Source organism: Candida albicans, chromosome R (assembly GCF_000182965.3).
Source record: "Candida albicans SC5314 chromosome R, complete sequence".
Classification (NCBI taxonomy): domain Eukaryota; kingdom Fungi; phylum Ascomycota; class Pichiomycetes; order Serinales; family Debaryomycetaceae; genus Candida; species Candida albicans.
In genome coordinates this window covers 746,394-764,182 of record NC_032096.1, presented here as the reverse complement: position 1 = coordinate 764,182, position 17,789 = coordinate 746,394, and the positions used below count along the sequence as shown (strand labels likewise).

The 17,789-nt window shown below is 37.7% G+C and overlaps 11 protein-coding genes across 11 annotated transcripts; 4 read left to right on the top strand and 7 right to left on the bottom strand. All coding sequences in view use genetic code 12, as the record gives it.

The window, feature by feature from the left end:
- Positions 1-248: 248 nt before the first annotated feature.
- On the bottom strand, positions 249-2,037 carry HXT5 (Hxt5p; the record flags this gene model as incomplete). The annotated part of the gene is made up of 2 exons (XM_019475528.1): positions 249-1,464; positions 1,565-2,037. 2 exons carry the CDS (start codon positions 2,035-2,037, stop codon positions 249-251), a joined length of 1,689 nt encoding a protein of 562 aa, XP_019331073.1.
- Positions 2,038-3,099: 1,062 nt separating this feature from the next.
- CAALFM_CR03440WA (uncharacterized protein) lies at positions 3,100-3,879 on the bottom strand (the record flags this gene model as incomplete). Its single annotated transcript, XM_708116.2, has 1 exon — positions 3,100-3,879. The coding sequence occupies one exon, from the start codon at positions 3,877-3,879 to the stop codon at positions 3,100-3,102; it is 780 nt and encodes a 259-aa protein (XP_713209.2).
- Positions 3,880-4,021: 142 nt separating this feature from the next.
- CAALFM_CR03430WA (uncharacterized protein) lies at positions 4,022-4,375 on the bottom strand (the record flags this gene model as incomplete). The annotated part of the gene is made up of 1 exon (XM_708118.1): positions 4,022-4,375. The coding sequence occupies one exon, from the start codon at positions 4,373-4,375 to the stop codon at positions 4,022-4,024; it is 354 nt and encodes a 117-aa protein (XP_713211.1).
- Positions 4,376-4,644: 269 nt separating this feature from the next.
- NOT4 (CCR4-NOT core ubiquitin-protein ligase subunit) lies at positions 4,645-6,457 on the top strand (the record flags this gene model as incomplete). The annotated part of the gene is made up of 2 exons (XM_019475527.1): positions 4,645-4,694; positions 4,777-6,457. 2 exons carry the CDS (start codon positions 4,645-4,647, stop codon positions 6,455-6,457), a joined length of 1,731 nt encoding a protein of 576 aa, XP_019331072.1.
- Positions 6,458-6,502: 45 nt separating this feature from the next.
- On the bottom strand, positions 6,503-7,441 carry CAALFM_CR03410WA (uncharacterized protein; the record flags this gene model as incomplete). The annotated part of the gene is made up of 1 exon (XM_708121.1): positions 6,503-7,441. One exon carries the CDS (start codon positions 7,439-7,441, stop codon positions 6,503-6,505), a length of 939 nt encoding a protein of 312 aa, XP_713214.1.
- Positions 7,442-7,769: 328 nt separating this feature from the next.
- Positions 7,770-10,691, bottom strand: CAALFM_CR03400WA (isoleucine--tRNA ligase; the record flags this gene model as incomplete). Its single annotated transcript, XM_708122.2, has 1 exon — positions 7,770-10,691. The coding sequence occupies one exon, from the start codon at positions 10,689-10,691 to the stop codon at positions 7,770-7,772; it is 2,922 nt and encodes a 973-aa protein (XP_713215.2).
- Positions 10,692-10,942: 251 nt separating this feature from the next.
- YKU80 (ATP-dependent DNA helicase) lies at positions 10,943-12,772 on the top strand (the record flags this gene model as incomplete). The annotated part of the gene is made up of 1 exon (XM_708123.2): positions 10,943-12,772. The coding sequence occupies one exon, from the start codon at positions 10,943-10,945 to the stop codon at positions 12,770-12,772; it is 1,830 nt and encodes a 609-aa protein (XP_713216.2).
- On the bottom strand, positions 12,769-13,875 carry MTG1 (putative GTPase; the record flags this gene model as incomplete). Its single annotated transcript, XM_708124.2, has 1 exon — positions 12,769-13,875. The coding sequence occupies one exon, from the start codon at positions 13,873-13,875 to the stop codon at positions 12,769-12,771; it is 1,107 nt and encodes a 368-aa protein (XP_713217.1).
- A 239-nt stretch (positions 13,876-14,114) lies between these two features.
- On the top strand, positions 14,115-14,981 carry KTI12 (Kti12p; the record flags this gene model as incomplete). Its single annotated transcript, XM_708125.2, has 1 exon — positions 14,115-14,981. One exon carries the CDS (start codon positions 14,115-14,117, stop codon positions 14,979-14,981), a length of 867 nt encoding a protein of 288 aa, XP_713218.2.
- An 8-nt stretch (positions 14,982-14,989) lies between these two features.
- CAALFM_CR03360WA (rRNA-processing protein) lies at positions 14,990-15,733 on the bottom strand (the record flags this gene model as incomplete). The annotated part of the gene is made up of 1 exon (XM_708126.2): positions 14,990-15,733. The coding sequence occupies one exon, from the start codon at positions 15,731-15,733 to the stop codon at positions 14,990-14,992; it is 744 nt and encodes a 247-aa protein (XP_713219.1).
- Positions 15,734-15,973: 240 nt separating this feature from the next.
- CAALFM_CR03350CA (uncharacterized protein) lies at positions 15,974-17,716 on the top strand (the record flags this gene model as incomplete). Its single annotated transcript, XM_708127.1, has 1 exon — positions 15,974-17,716. One exon carries the CDS (start codon positions 15,974-15,976, stop codon positions 17,714-17,716), a length of 1,743 nt encoding a protein of 580 aa, XP_713220.1.
- Between the last annotated feature and the right edge of the window lie 73 nt (positions 17,717-17,789).

The following is a 17,789-nucleotide window of genomic DNA, read 5'->3' as shown; positions in this document are numbered from 1 at the left end:
GAAAACTACTATTTTGTTCATAACTAAATAATTTGTCGAGCACTGCTTTCTCAACTACAGAAAATTAGAATGTTGAGTAGCAAGCATTCAAATCATGTAAAATCATTCCAAATACACTTTCTAATTAATTAACATACATAATACAAATACACATATAACTGAATACGGACATATACAAAAGAACCGGGGGAGAGAATAAAAAAGAAAAAGCAGCCCCAATCCGTGTAATCAAATCAACACTCCCCCCTTCAACGGCCCCAGAATCTCTTTAACCCCGAAAGATTCTCCTTGATGAGCTGTCTGGATGGCTTCTCGAATATCTCGTCAATCTCTTCCAAAGTCTTCCCCTTGGTCTCTGGCATAAACAACACCTGGTAGAAGAAACCGAGGAACGCAATACCACCGTAGAACCCAATAGTCAACCCTGTGTATGTCATGGCCACCTTCATTCTGTTGAAGTTGTATGTGACAGTGAACGCCCACAAGTACAACAATGCCGAACAGATAGTCATACCTTGAGATCTGGTCCCCAACGAAAACGACTCGGCGGGCACAACCCATGTCAAACAGGCGTACGACCCGAAAAAGCCCATGTACAAAATAAGACCAGTGAGATAGACACCTTCGGCAGCAGCCAAGTTTGTTTCAATGTCAATCGAGTATCCAACACCAACCAACACCAACCCAACGAAGAACCCAACAAGGTTGTACCCCCACACACGACGACCAAACTTGTCCATGTACAAGATTGCTGGAATGGTACCAATAAGCAACGACCCGCCACCAACTAAGGACATAAACACGGAGTTCTTTGTGGAGAACCCGATTCTGCCCATCAACGTCGACAAGTAGTACATAACAGCGTTGATACCCGTCAACTGACCCAAGGTGATCATCACAATACCATACACCAAGGCACGGCGGTTTCTGGGGATGGTGACCAACTCAAACCACACCTTGCTCTTGTTCTGCGTGAGACGCAACTCTCTTTCTGCCTCAGCAGCCTGGACCATCTGCACAAACTCGATCTTGCTGTGTCTGTCCCCCAAGTCCCTCAACCGAGCAAACACATTGAATGCTTCGCCAAACTTCCCCTTGAACACCAAGTAACGCGGAGACTCTGGCAAGAAGAAAAGACCAATCAACACAATCGTAGAAAACACCAACGACGAACCCACCATGAAACGCCACCCTCCGTGCACCTCGTAGAAGATAGCAGCAATGGCGTACCCCAAAACCTCTCCAAGAGCAATACTGAGTTGATAGAGCGAAACAAGACTCCCACGCTTGTTACTGGGCACAGACTCACTAATGTACACACCAACACCACCACCTTCGATACCCACACCAATCCCCAAAATAAATCTTCCCGCATACATGACGTCTCTGGACCTATGGTTGTTGAAGGTGCCATCAGCCAATTCTTTTGGAATGGGGGCGGCTGCACACAAAATTGCACCAATACTATATCATAACAAGTTAGTAAACAAACAAACAAAAAAAATTCCAATCATGACGTCGTTCAGTTATGCATTGGTGATGATGCATGCCATATTATACATACGTGTACAAGATACAGGAGGCCATGAGCGCCTTCTTACGCCCGAACCTCTGCAACGGCGTGAGGAGAATAGAACCAGCTACTGCGCCCAACGGCATGAGCGACGATACCAATGAGTTTTCGTGACTGTTAAAATGCAAGGACTTGTCCATACCAATGGAGGCACCCGAGATCAACGACTGGTCGACACCAGAAAGAATACCACAGAATGCAGCAAATATACCCAACGTCTGGACCAACACCGACGGGGATACTCCAAGGGGGAACTCTAAGTTTTTGAAATTGGTCATCCAAGCGCCCGACTGCTTCTCAGCAGCACCCATGGCGGCATACTTTTCAAACTCGCCGTCAAAGTCAAAGTCTGAACCAAACTCCAACCCTTCCTCGTGTTCATATTTGGGCTTGTTTTCCTTGGTCTCATCATATACATCAGTTCCAAACAAACCGGAATTATTTTCCAGTGAAACAGACAGCATTGGTAGATAGTTTATTGTAGATCTGAAGATTGAACAAAAAAGTACTCCAAAAAGTGGTGAAAAAGAAAAAACCAACGTGAAGGGAAATCATGGGTATTTATAGCAATCTGCAGAAACTCACAGTGTTGATAGCGTTCTGATTGTGTTTCTCCATTTGAGCTACTTTGAGCAAAAAGCGGGAAATGGGGCAATACAGGATGTCTAGACAATTATAGTCTACATGGCACTTCGGAATAACTACAGAAAAATTTTTCTCTTTGTTTACACATGGTATCTGCACAAGAGACTAAAATTGGCTGGTGTTGTAAATTGGAGGACAACCTAGAAGCACAATATAGATAAATTAGCCACTAAGGCGAGTGGAGTAGCAATTTTCTAGCCAAACTAAACCAGGTTGCCTCATCACTTTGACAGGAGAAGACTTCTTTTTCTATAATGACGAATATCTGGGTGACAGGTTGACAGCTTGGTTACAAACTATCGTTTTATTGCAATAAATCTTTCTTTTATTATTTTTCTTTTCAGGTTTTTGCTACGGAAAATTGTTGTTCCAGCAAGGCTCAGATTTTTATTGTGTCTTCCCTCCATCCCCCACACAACACAAAACCCGCAACTGAGCAATTTATACGTTTGTGTTTTCTCTTTTTTCCTACGTTCGTCCAATTTAGCGGATAAGGTGATAGTTCTCATTGGAGGAAATTATTTTGGGCTATCAATCAGACGCCACTTTTGCCCAAAAAAAACATTCTCCAAGAACATTAGTAGACTAAAGAGTGGGGTGAGTGTGGAGAACGCATTGTCGAAAACTTTTTGTTTGTATTCTACTATTCCGAGAGAAGGCACTTACACTATACTAACCACTTGTACTTGGGACGGCTGACATTTGCCAATAGAAACGCCCTTCTACCTTACTCAAGAAAGTCTACTATCTAGAAACAACTAAATCTAAGGTTCATAATTCTAAAGCTCAAACGTTTGACTTCTTTTTCACTTTTTTGGCTTTTTTAAATTGTCTAAAACATCCAATCTGATTTCCCCCCCAAAAAAACAACCTCTATTGTTCTATTTAGTGCATGGTGCACAAACCCCATTAGGGATTAAAATGTTGGGAACGATGAAACTTGCATATTTCTTCGTGTACTCCTCATGTAAATGAGCCTTTAGTTTGACCATCAGGTTACCAAATGTTTTAGAGCACGATGTGCATTTGAAAGGGGTTGTTTTGATGAGCTTCTCCATTACTTGCGTAGAGCGTTCGTGGACAATGTATTGTGTGCTGGAATTGCGGTCGCTATTGCTGCTCTGTGACAGTTCTGTTTCTGAGAAAGGTTGGGAGGTGCGACGACAGTAGCTCTCGTTCAACTCAGGATTCAACTCCTCAAAAGGTACAAAAAACTTTGTGGTAAATGAATTGTAATGTTTCTTATTCCTCATTCTCGGAGAATGGAAGTCTTGAGTGATGACATGGACATGTAGGTTGTTCAAGGAAGGAATGCTGTGGACCCCCGCTTTAATGAACGTGTTTCTGAACTCCAGTAGCTGCGACTTGTCATTCACGTTGGAGTAGCGGAACAACTCGTCAATAATAAGATCCTTTGCCTTCTCAACATACCCCAGCACCATATTGTAGAGCTCGTGTCCTGTGAATTCTGGATAATCAGTGCAGAATGCATCTAACGGATGGTTTTTCGTCACCTGGCGGTTTCGGGGAATGACTAGCAAGTGTCTGGTCGACTTGGGGAACATGTCTTTGATTATAATCACGTTTTGGTCGTGGAAGAGAACAATGTCGTGTCGTTCAGGGTGGTCTATGTATTTTTGAAACGCATCTCGAAAGCTCATCGCAAGAGTGTGTGATACAAAGGGATTTGGTTAACTAATGGTGATGTGTGTGTTTTTATTTGTTCGAGTGCACTTTCAGCAGAATGTAAATCTAATGTACATTTGGAAAGACCTATGAACAAACTACAAAGTAGACTTGGATTTATACCTTTCTCTTTCTAAGTTTGATATCTTCTGAGGTTGCAGTGGTTTGGGAGGATTCAGTAGCATTAGCAGACAATTTCTCCGATTCACTTTCCTTTTCAAGTTCTTTTTGGGAGAGTTCGTTATTGCTTTGTAACTTCACTTGCTGCAATTCATTAATGAACCAAAATACTGACGCATACAATAACACCGCTATGACTAATAAATTAATAAAATGTATTGATTTTGTAAGGAATATTAATACCAATAAGGATATTATTAACAATATGAACGAGGCATGTGTGGCTGTAATCAATGCAGGAGTAGTACCTGGCGTAAAAACAGATTCCCATAATTCAACAAAAAATGACATGTTCCTAGAAGTAAGAAGTCAAGTTTATGGAATGCTTGGATTGTTAAAGATTTCTATAGTAAAAAGATGGATGATTATAATGCTTTTTTTTTCACTACTGGTTACCTAATGTTGAACCACACACGACTACATGTTGAGAATTTTTTTTTCCTGCGATTCTTGTATATATTGAAATCGTTTTTTAATTTTTAGATATTTGGTGTTTTCAGAAGGCAAATCTATCAATTATAACTAATTACATTTATACAGCTACACAAATTTAACTAATCATGATTCAAGCCGACGATACTTTCATCAGTGATGATGAAGAAGAATACTGGTATGTTTAACATAATAAAGCACAGTTAATTCATTGTGAGTTATTGGTTCAAGTGTATACTAACATATATAATTATCTATAGCCCATTATGTGTTGAGGAAATGGATATATCCGACAAAAATTTCAAACCTTGCCCTTGTGGATATCAAATTTGTCAATTCTGTTATAACAACATTAGACAAAATCCGGAATTGAATGGAAGGTGTCCGGGGTGTAGAAGACTTTACGACGATGAGAGTGTGGAATATAAGACAGTAAGTGCTGAAGAGTACAAATTGATGCAATTGAAAAAGGAAAAGCGTGACCGTGAAAAGAAACAGAAAGAAAAGGAAAAGAAAGAAATGGAGATGGTCAATAAGAAGCACTTGGCAGGTTTGAGAGTAGTTCAAAAAAATCTAGTTTATGTCACTGGATTGAATCCACCTTGTAATCCTGATGATTTACATTCAGTTTTAAGATCAGACAAATATTTTGGACAATATGGTAAAATTTCCAAGATTGTCATCAATAAGAAAACTCCAACAACGCAAACATCAACTCATCATCACCAGAATCCGGGATTGGTAGTGTATGTGACTTTCACCAGAAAAGAGGATGCCTTGAGATGTATTACCGAATTGGATGGATCGTTATGTGATGGCAGAGTTTTGCGTGCTGCTCATGGTACTACTAAATATTGTTCATCGTATTTAAGAGGCCAACCATGTCCAAATCCAAATTGTATGTTCTTACATGAACCTGGAGAAGAAGCCGATTCATATACCCGTAAAGATTTATCAACACAACAAGGTATCAAGATGGGAATGACAGCAAGAAGCCATACAACCTCTTTTGGTGAAGAATCCAGTAATAATAGCCAATCTAACCAGGCTGGTTCTGATGATGATCACCACGAAGCCCATAAGGAACATTTACCATCCACGGCTCATTGGGCAGCAGCTGGAACTACATCTGGAAGCAATTCGCCTTCTGTCAATAATAACATTCCATTAGCGAATTCAGCTGCTTTCCCTACATTAGGTGAGATTGTTCGTGATCAAAAGCAACAACAGAAGAAGGAAACCAAGCCCCGTTCAAAGACTACGAAATCTAACAACACCTTAGTCCCTGACGAATTAGATGCGGGCGATAACTCAGTGTTCAAGTTCGTCGAAACAACGACTGAACAATTGCGAGGTTTAGAAGATATAAGAAATGTACGCTTCAAGGGTTTCGACAACGGGAAAATATTACCTTTATTCTCATTTAAAGGTAATTTCCTGAATGATACTCAGCTTGAAGAAGAAAAGGTCATAGCACGTCAAGTAATTGAGAAGTTTCTTTTGAGACCATTAAAGAACTACCATCTAGCATATCAAAACCATCCAATCACCCAACAACAAGCAATATTACAACGTCAACAGCAGCAGCAACAACAACAACAGCAACAACAGACACCAGCATTACAGGTTGCTCAATTACAACAAAACAAAAATGACGAGCAACAAAAGCAAGCTCAACAACAGCTCTTGCTACTTCAATTGCAACACCAACAACAGCTCCAGCAACAACAGCAGCAGCGACAACTTCAACAGCAACAAAATCAGCCACATCAATTGAATATATTAAAAACTTCTGATAGAGTAAACACCTCAACTCCACCTCCACCTGGCTTGTTTGCTGGAAAAGATGTTGCCGCTTCCTCAGATATGTCAAATACTGGAGCACCTTTACCTTCATCTAGTTCGCAATTGTTAACTCAATTGATGAGCGGGAAAAGATAAATTCATCCCTTACAAGTTTATATTTGATATATAGTACAATAATATTTAGTGATCTGTATACAAAAAGTTTTCGGGTGGCTCCGTTATTTTACCGTAAGTTCTTTGAAATATCTCACGTAACCAGATTCCATATCTACAGACCTTTCTGTTTATTTTGAGATCTTTTTCTATCAATTCGCTTACTTTTTGTGTACTGAAATCAAGATATTTGATATACGCTTTGTCAAAATCTTCTCGAAACTTTGCAGCGTCGCCTTCAATATAATGTAGATACAAATAACGACTAAAGTCTCTGCAAAATTGATATCCAAATTCGTCTTCAATATGTGAACTGATGTACTGATACTTTTGTGTTAGATTTGCGTCGAGTTTTCCTGCTTCGAAAACAATGTCAGTGCATCGTTTGGACCATGTCATGGCTCTAGCCAAGTTCCGCATCTCCTTGGGACTTTGTATCAACGCATGGTGTTCCAGTACATTACTAGACAATTGTAAAGGAGACTTAGAGTGAGATGGGGTCAGTTTGCTGGAATGTAACTGATCCAGTAAAGTGGTGAATGGACGCAGTGGTTGACTTGATCTAATCATCATCTTAGAAGATGGATTTTGTAATTCGTAAGCATGAATTAGTCGTCCTCCTTCATGTGCATTTTCAAATAGCTCTCTTCTAATCAACGCCAAATTCTGAGCATTTTCTATTAAATATGGTAAACTAACATCGTCCTCCAACTGTTTAATAGTTTTTTCCATTTCGGCCAATAATTTTCGCTCAAAATCATTAATTGGCCCCTTAGTGCATTGAAGGTAAGATTTATGGACATGATACTCATAGATCAATTGATCTAAAAACTTCAAAATTTCGAACACATTTGCCAATCCTTCATAATCTGGTTCATCTTTAAACACTTCTTTCAAACTGTTATATTCTTGGGATAAATCCTCCTTTCTCTCCAAATATGCAGCTATTTTTCTAACGGAAGACATGGTCTTTAATTCAGTTTATACTATAGGAAATCAGTACACATAAACAAATATAATAGTCTTGTGTATCTAATGTTTTGAATTCCGAGGACTTTAGTGTCAGGTGCTTTTTTTTTTTATTTTTTCGAACTATTTTGAGACTATTTTACTATGGAGTTCAAATTCCTATTTGACATGACAGCGAGGCACGACCATTATACTGAAAGACACTTCAGCACTTAAATGAAAGATATCTAGATAACTTGCAAAGATGCAATAACAGGAGATATTTCTTCATGTCTATACTATATACAAGACAGGACTATTTACAATTATATAGTCTAAAATTCATCTAGTTGAGCGATTCTACAACGCTGTCACATTTCTCACATAAAATGTCTGGAGACTCTGAAGTGTATTTCCAACATCTAGGACACTTGCATTTCGAGGAGTGTTGAATTCTTATCAGAACAGGTTCATCATTCACTCTGAATGTATAATCCAAATCACCCTCAACTAATTTCACACTGGAAACCAAAAACAAGTCATCGAGGTATGATGAATTTTCCTTCAAAAAGCGGAATATATTTGTGTTTTCTTTGACAGATAATAATATCTCTAGTTCCAATTTGTTTTTGAAGAATTTCTGTTGCTTTAAACTCTCGACAGTTCTAAATATATCATCTCTCAATTCTAAAAACTCATTAAAAGACTTTTCCACGGTTTCATTCTCGTACTTCTCACTTAAAATGAAAAATTTGCTATCTACCTTGAACACGGAATCCTCCTTTAAACTAGCTATTCTAATATACTCTGACCACGCTTCTTGAGTCAAAAGGGGCTGAATAGGTGCCAATAACCCTAAATATGTCTTCATCATTTCATTAAGCACAGTTTGGATCGATCTTCTTCTAACTGAGTTGGCTGAATCTGTATATAAACAGTCTTTGGAAACATCAAAATAAATAGCACTAGAAATTGAGTTGACATGTGTGTTTATTGAGCTTACCACTCGTGAAAAGTTAAAATCCTGATAAAATTCAAGACAGGCTTGCTGCAACTGAAATAATGTATGCAAAATATATTTGTCCAATGCACTCATTTGGTCATAATTAACAGGGTCCTTGAAGTCATGTAAATTACCCAATAAGTACTTAAAAGTAACCCTGTACTTTTTAGCAACTTCAGATACCCGTGTAAGAACTTCAGGACTAAAACTGACGTCTTGCTTGTAATTCGAAGAAGCAACCCATAATCTTAAACCATCTGTACCAAGATATGGCGTTAAAGGTTTTTTACATCCTTCAATTGCTTCTCGTGGTGAAAATACATTACCCAAGGATTTTGACATTTTCTGGCCCTTGCCATCAGTAATAAATCCATGCGTGATCACTTTCTTGAATGGCGCCATTGGCTGAAACGATGTCCCGTTAGAGCCTGAATAAATGATTTTGTTCAACAAAGAGGATTGAAACCAGCCTCTATGTTGATCACTTCCTTCCAAATAAATATCTGCTAATGGTTCGTTAGTGGTGGCACATTCTTGGAGTGACGACTTTAAAGTGCTCCAAGAAGTTCCCGAATCAAACCATACATCCATAGTATCTTTTCCCTTAAAGTATTTCAGGCCATCCATCTCATCAGGAAGCCACCTAGAAATGTCAGTTTCTTCAACAAACCACTCGTCAGTTCCAAACTCATCAATTTTTTCAATAATATAATTAATTAATTTCAAGTCTAGAACAGCATCTCCTGTGGCTCGCTCATAAACAATTGGAAGTGGCACACCCCAGACTCTTTGTCTAGAAATGCACCATTCGCTTCTATTCTCAACAAACAGTGTCAATCTATTGCTACCTGATTGTGGGTAAAATTCAACCTTCGAAAGTGCTTCTTTGGCATACGGTTTGATTTTTTCGACATTTACAAACCATTGAGGGGTTGCACGTTGAATTACTGGTGTCTTGGATCTCCAGTCGTAGGGATAAGAATGAACAAATTTCTTGTCAAGATGGAAAAGCATGCCACTTTCATTCAATATATTAGCACAAATTACGTTGGTCTTAACATCTGTCACCTTTGCATCTCCCAATTTTTGAAAGCCTGGTGGTAAGAATTTGGCAATGTATTTACCATTATTGTCAACTGCTGATTCCACACTCAACCCATGTTTCCTACCAACAATATAATCTTCTCGACCATGTGCTGGAGCATTATGGACCAAGCCCGTACCTGCAGTTTCAATCACATGATCTCCATGCAAAACTGGGTATTCCTTTGAATCATCAGAAGCAGGATTAGTGTAAAAAGTGCCCGTTAAGACAGAACCTGGAATATCAATATTCACAATTTTGTAGCTCGGGTCGATCTTCAATACTTGCTCTGCTAAACTTTTAGCTACAACCAAAGTCTCAGTCACATTCTGTATTAACGTATACGTCATATTTTCGTTCACACAAATTGCTCTATTCAATGGAATGGTCCATGGAGTGGAAGTCCAAATCAAGAGTTTTAGTTTCCCAAATTCAACAGCATGACCCTTCAGTTCGGAATATTTATAAAGATTCTCGCTTACAACGGGAAATTTGACATGTACTGCAACTGATTTGTGTTTGTCATTGTACTCCAATTCAGCTTCTGCTAAAGCGGTTTGTGTATCACATCCCCACCAAACAGGCTTGAGTTGTTGTGATAACAAACCATTCTCTATAAGCTTAGAAAATATTTTTAGCTGATTTATTTCATAGGCATGATTCATGGTGATGTAAGGTTTGTCGAAATCCGTCATAATGGCATATTCTTTGAACAGTTGCCTTTGTTTATCTATCATTGCGTTAGCCCAATCTCTGCATGCCTTTCTGATTTCAACAGCCGATTCATATTTTTTACCCAATGTCTCCACTTTCATTTCAATGGGCAATCCATGACAGTCCCAACCTGGTGAATATTTGATTAATCGATCATGGAAAACCAACTCAAAACGATTGATAATATCCTTGGTGATTTTGTTCAAGGCATGTCCCAAATGCAAATCACCATTAGCATACGGTGGACCATCGTGTAATACAAACTCACGTCTATTTGCCTTGTTTTCTTTCTGCCATTTGTAGATATCTTGAGACAGTTGTTTGATCAATACTTCTCGTATATCTCCTTTGGGGATTTTTGGACCAAAATTTGTTTTGGGAAGTAGGAGTGTTTTAGAAAAATTTTTCTTCTCAAGCCCAACCAATGATGTAGCAAATGTTCTCACCTTAGATTTGAATCGTAGCATGTATAAACTTATATGGTGTTGAAGAAAACGTCTATTTCAATCACAATTTCTTTGTAGGGCCGTTTTTGCAAACTTCCCATAAAAAAAACACTGAAAATTTTCAAGATCCGTTTGACTTACACATAATTGAACGGAATGCGAGTATAAACACGCGATCAAAGAAATTAATCTTGTACATACAGCCCGTCCTACGTGTGTGTCTACTTCCATTCCATTTCCAATACTCAACTGCCTGTCAAGCTTACATTAGAATGTCCAAGGAATTTACAGTCTTTGTTGTTGATGCATCCAAATATATGGGAATAGCAGACCCAAATGTCACGGATTCAGATTTTACGCGGGCACTGGGATTTGTGATTGACTTTTTCAACCAACAATTGATGAGAAACAGAAAGTCAGATAGATATTGTTTAGTTGTTTACTCGGGAAGTACGATCAAGGTAATCTATGATAACACCCCGTTGTCATTAGTACAAGTTAAAACATACCGTTCTACCATGAATGAAGTCCATGACAATGATACAGGCGAAGTTCACAAGTATGATTTGATCCACGCTTTGTTACAAGGGCTAGATCGGTTTAAAGTAAATAGTCATTATAAATTCACAAGAAATATTCGTCTTATCACAAATGGCGTACTTCCCATGGGTAAAAATAAATCAATCTCAGAATATGTGAACATGGTTTCAAACCTTAATATAAACCTAACGTTTGTGTTAATTGATAATGAACACAATGAATATACTCAAAAGAGCTTACAAGATCTTTCCAGAACCTTTAACAATGCAAATTTAGTGAGTTTTAATGAACTTATGAATGCGGGTCCAGCTCTTCGGTTGATTGCCCCAAGGTGTAGTACTGAGGGATACTTGGGGTTTGGTGAACTTGGAAATACTTCGGAAATCAAAAATATGATACATTTAGATATCCAAGTGTATCCAGCTATTAAGGTACAAAGCCAAGTGCATGGACACGAGTATTACGTAGATCCGAAACTGAAAGAAAGATCAAAGATTGAAAGATCTACATATTATTATACACGGACAAAGGATGACTTGGATGAGGAAGATGACGATGAAGAGAGAGTAGAAAAAGGTGATATACTGGATAGAACGATTGTTCCTCGAGCGGAATGTACTCCTGGTTTTAAGTATTCGCATCGTGATATACTAGCATTAACTTCTGAATTGACAGAAGTAGCCACTTTACCAACATCCCCCAGTATCAACATATTGGGATTTATGAAAAAGAACAACTTTGCTTACGCATATTTCACTGAAGAAGCAACATATGTGATTCCTCAGCAGAATGATTCTGAGCGCAACAGGTTGACTTTTAATTCCATGGTTGCTACAATGATTGAATTGGACTATATAGCTTTGGTGAGGTTCGTGCCGAAATCAGACGACGAGGTCCAGGTTTGTGCAGCTTTCCCAAGAAAAGTTGCTCTTGGTAACCAAATTGGCGAGGTTCTTTTATTGGTCAGAATTGCCATGAAAGAAGATGAGAAAATTGGACGTTTCCCAGACTTAAGTGACACAGATGATAATTCGGTCGACCAGTTGATGGAAAGTTTTATATTGAGCAAGAAATTACGTGATGAGCATTTTGTTGCTGACACCATTGATAATCCAATGGCTGGTCTCTTGAATTCAGCACCCACTAGCGAACCTCCCAATAAGAATACCACTTTGGATAATTTATTATTGTCTTCAAATCCGGCCACGAGAAGATTTAATTACTACTTTAGGAAAATACTAGACAAGTCTCTACAGGAAGAATCCTTGGAAAACTTTTTAGAAAAGGATAGATTTGTTGAAAGGTATCTTTCAGTCGACGAGCCCCACACTTTGTTCAATTTAGATTCTATATTGGACACGAAAGAAGATTTGTTATATACAGCGGATCCTAAAAAAGCAGATACGATCACCATTGAGTTGCAGAAGAAGCTAGATGTCAAATACAAAACTCAGCACAAGCTGGAAAAAAAGTCGAAGCCATTTATTGCAACTTCTAAACCACAACCTAACGATGGGAAATTTGGCGAGTATTTTGATATAGAAGATATCTTGGAAAACTAAAGTTTAAATAGTCTATTTTTCATGTCAAACTCTCTGTCTTTGGCAGTTCTTTTTCTGTGTTTAGAAGTAGATGTACCATCATCGCCGAATCTTTCTTGAAGTCTTTGCTGTACGTTTGATAAACCAATTCGCTCTCTTTCTGCATTAGTTAAGTTACCAAAGTCCTTTGCGTTGATTTCGTGAATGGCTGCAACATCAAATAACCCACGATACTTCAGTGATTTACCTTGCTTCCATTTGCTAATCCAATGGTTTGCCAATCCACATTCATCAAAACGTTTATCTATTTGCAAAACATTTCTTTTTTGGTCGATGCTTTCCAAGAGCTCATACACATTGTTAGTTGGGTGATCGATATAATCTGTGTACAACTTTCCTGTTGGATCTTGTAGATTCAAGACGTACAACAAATAATCTGCTAAAATAACAGGATCAATGAATGATTCGTTAATGCACCCAACCAATGCAAGACTAAGCATTGTTTCTGCATTTTTTGTAGTCGGTAAAAACACCCCTGGAGTATCGTATACCATAATCTCAGGATCACGTGAAAGACGAATAATTTCACTAGTACTTCTTGTCACGCCCGGTTGACCACCAGTTCTAGCAACTTTCCTTATTTTTGTAGAAACTGCATTTTCTCCATCGCTTAACCCTACATATCGCAATGTATTCACCAATGACGACTTCCCTACGTTAGGCATCCCAATTATCATGGTTCTCAATCCCAATGGAGGTGGTGTCTCCATACTATCGTATAATTTCTTGATTTCGTTAATGATCTTCTTACCGTCACGCTTACTTCGACAATCCACAAACATGTATTGCTCGTTCTTCAGCTTGTGCCACTTTTCTAGTAACCTGGGTTTCAATATTGACAAATCTTTTTTGCTATAGAGAATAAGTTTCTTCTTGCTTGGTAATACTTTATCGAATAAGACATTGGTAGTAGAAATTGGGGCACGGGAATCCCTTACTTCCAATATCATATCTAACTGAGGTGCAAGATGCCCAAATTTTGAAAGTGCTTTTTGGTGATGACCCTTGAAGTTATTCAAAGGTATGTTATAGTTAGGAAATGTTTTTCTTGGAACGAATGTCATAATGAGATAATAAATAGGAATTCCAAAAAAATAGGGATGAAAAGCTAACTGATTTATATGAAAGTAATAACAAGAGGAAGGAATCTTGAAAAATGAAAAAAATAAAAAAAATTAGATGTGGTACAAAATTTAATTGATTATGAGTATTTTTTTTTTCTCTCTTTCTTTTTTTTTTTTTCAATTGAAGCTCTTCTCTTGATCCATAATATTTACAGTCAATTCAAGTAAACAATAAACTGATGCCTTTGATTATATTTACCGGGTATCCTTGTTCAGGAAAAACGAAATGGGCAAAATTGCTTCAAAAAGAACTTGAGATCAAAATTCAGACAGCAAAAGAGAATTCTGAACCGGGCCAAAACTATACCGTAACTTATCACTCAGATGAGACTTTAGGTATAAACCACGAGACATATCAAGACTCGAACAAGGAGAAATTGGCAAGAGGGTCACAGATTTCTGCTGTGAAGAGGGATATATCAAGAACAAATATTGTGATTTTAGATGCATTATCATATATAAAGGGATTTCGATACCAGTTATTCTGTGAAGCAAAAGGTAACGTAACTCCGCATTGCATTGTTCATGTTATTGCTCCTATTGAGAAATGTATCCAATGGAATGACACCAAGGAACTGGGAAACAAATGGGATCCAGTTTTGATAAAACAGTTGCAGATGAGATATGAAGAACCAAATAGCGATACAAGATGGGACTCTCCCTTATTTACTATACTTTCTGAAGATCCACAAGAGAAAATACCAATTGAAGATATCTGGAATGCTTTGGTTTTGAAAAAAGCGGCACCTCCCAACGCAGCTACTTTAGTTAAGCCAACTTCGGGTAATTCGTTTTTGCAAGAATTGGACAAGAAAACACAGGAAGTGGTAACCAAAATTCTTCAACAACAGCAAATTACCCCTGGGGATGTAGTAATAGATAAGAATTTAGTAGTGGCCATTCCTACAGGAACTGCCAGTACAGCTCAACTCCAGAGAATAAGAAGATCTTACATTGGTCTAAACAGAATGAGATCGATAGAAGTTGATAGAATTGTGCCATTGTTTGTTGAATATCTCAATAGAAGCCTAAATAGTGAAGACTAAATACATACTCAGCGTTTTCTCTCGTTCTTCCACTTGAAATGCACTTTCCCATTTGAGTCGACAACCTTCTTTTTGTTACCCTTTTTCATTTTCTCCAAGTTTTTGCTCATTATAGACTCTACTTCTTTCAATTCTTTTTCTTTTTTCAATCTTCTTTGCAAAAGTTTGTATTGCTTCAATTTTTTCAAATCCAATTTGTTTTTTGTATCGATATCTAGATCATTCAGTGTTAAAAGTCCTGAATTGTCATATAATTGATTCATGCGAAGTCTGTTCTCTCTGTTATCCAATAAGGCTGCATCTGTATCAAAAAACTCTTCCGGATTAAATGATTCTTGTTCCTCTATTGAATCCACAAATACCGTGTGTTTCCCCAGTGCTCCAAATAGCTTACCTTCTTTTTCTTTTTCTATCTTTTTTAATTCGTTTAAACGCATTGTTCGGATGTAATTCACATCTTGTGTTTTTAACAATTTGGCTTGTTCGACAGATAAAACTTCATTATCTCTTTCAGATATGAGAATTCCCTTGTCATCTGTCTTCTTCCGTGTCATAGCATGGTAGTATTCATCTGGATTATGTAATTTTGCCTTTTCTTTTAACGCTTTTAATGCTGCTTGCTTTTTATGATAATCAGCAGCACGTAATTTATAATCCTTCTTCTTCTCTAACAACCCATATCTTGCCCTACTCTGCGTCTGTGATCTTTCTCGATGCTGCTTTTTCTGTACATTATGAACCAATTTTGCCATTTTTTAGGTTTGTTATATATCGTGTTCAGATGAGCATCTCATTCTGCTTCACAATTTTTTTTATGGTTAAACTTTTTTTTCATGATGCTTGTGTTCTGCGAGGGACCATATTTTGTTTCTAGTGTAGTGTGTCTGTGCACAAACCCAGAAGAAATCTCTTCTTAACTTGGTCGAGTTTTTTTTTTCCAACAATCAATCAAAGAAGTAAACTATATAAACCAAAAAGTGTTTTCCAGGAAAATGATAGTAAGAGGAAAATGCTTGGGTCGACTGGTTTCAAAAGCAGTTTCACTTTTTAGCAGACCCATTTCTGTTATTCTGGCCAAATCTTTTGCCACAACTACAAATCTACTTCAAAATTCCAAGGATGATTCAACAGAAGCGACTATTCCATGGTATATGAGAGAAGAGAACAGTTCACCTGTGGAAGTGTTGAATAAAATTGAGGTTCCTGAATTACCTGAAAATTCACCTCAGAGCTTGCAAGAGTTTGTCACTTTGCTAACAGTTGAGTACGGTTTAACCGATCTTGAGATTTTTGATTTGTCGCAACTACCAGAAGATCATCCAAAAAGTTTAGAGGAACAAAATGAAGAGAATTATGTTATTCTTGCTTCTGGGAAATCTGAAAAGCATATTTACAAAGCAGCTTATGAATTGAGATTATACATCAAACATACTTACAAACATTTGCCAATTATCGAAGGAATGTCTTCAAACTCAATTAGCAAAGTAACGAGAAGAAGATTGGCCAAAAGAGTGAGAAGAGGCCCACCAGCAACTGCAAGTACATTTGGGATTGGTGCTAATTCCTGGGTAAGCTGTGGCACTGGTGTTGATGGGATAGTAATCCATTTGTTAAGTCGTGAGAGAAGGGAATCATTGAATTTGGAACAACTTTATTCCGATGAACAAGAAAATGAGGAATCTCATTCGACACCAGAGATTGACCAAGATCGACTTTTTTTCGGCGATAGAAGAGGATTTCATACTTCTAGCCGCAATTTCAATTTGAATACTTTAAGCAATATTTATGATAGCTATGTGATTGATGGAAATTTCGATACTTCACAAAAGTTTAAAGCACAGTTTGATCTAAACTTTAAAGGAGGCTCAGTTGAAGAATATAACAAGAAATTTGAATTGTACAGAGCAATCAACCTAGTAAATGCCAATGTGGTTGAGGCAAATGAAATAGAACAAATAATTTGGGATAAATATTCTTCTTTGGACTTAGCCTTACAACAGGAAATTGACTGGAATACCGAAATAATCAAAGATACAATTAAGTATATGGAATTTTTGGTAGATTTGAATGCCAGACATTCACCAAGAGAAAAACTAGATAAATTGTCTGGTTTTATCTCCAATATAACGTGTTTTGCTGGGGATAGTATTGATTTGTTTACCATTGATAAGTTTGGGGCTCTTTTGTGGAGGCTAACTTGGGTATCTGAAAATAACAATGCATTGGATTCAGCCAACCTCAATGAAATAATTAAAAGGAAAGGTGATTTTGAGCCTGGCACAAACACAATACTGTTTGATAATGAACTAGGAAGAAATATCCGAGAATTATTGAGACAAAATAAATATTCGAGCAACAAGGAAACCTTCCCTCTTTGGTTAAGAGAACAAATGATGTATACATTTGGTCAAGCTGGACTCTGGGATAGGTTTTGGAGAGATTGGCAATCTATTCTACAGTCGTTAAACAAAACTAATGAACGGATTTACTTTTGGGTTGTCACAGCTTTATTTCTTTCCAAAGTTGACAACAGAGACGCCTTAAGACACTTGTTCACAAAGTATTGGAGCAACCCTTCTGGTGCATCCTTTGTTGCTGACTATACTACCAATAACCATCAATTCAATTCAGATAATGAAAGAATGGCCCTCAAAAGTGTTTTGGTGCAGATTGGTGAAAAGTATAATACTTCTCCATGGGCACGTGAAGCAGCCCAGTTTGCTGATAACTTGTAAATAGTAGTAGAAAGTGGTTCCATAGATTATTGTAACCCATTTAATAAACGCGTGAACAGATGTATATAAAAAG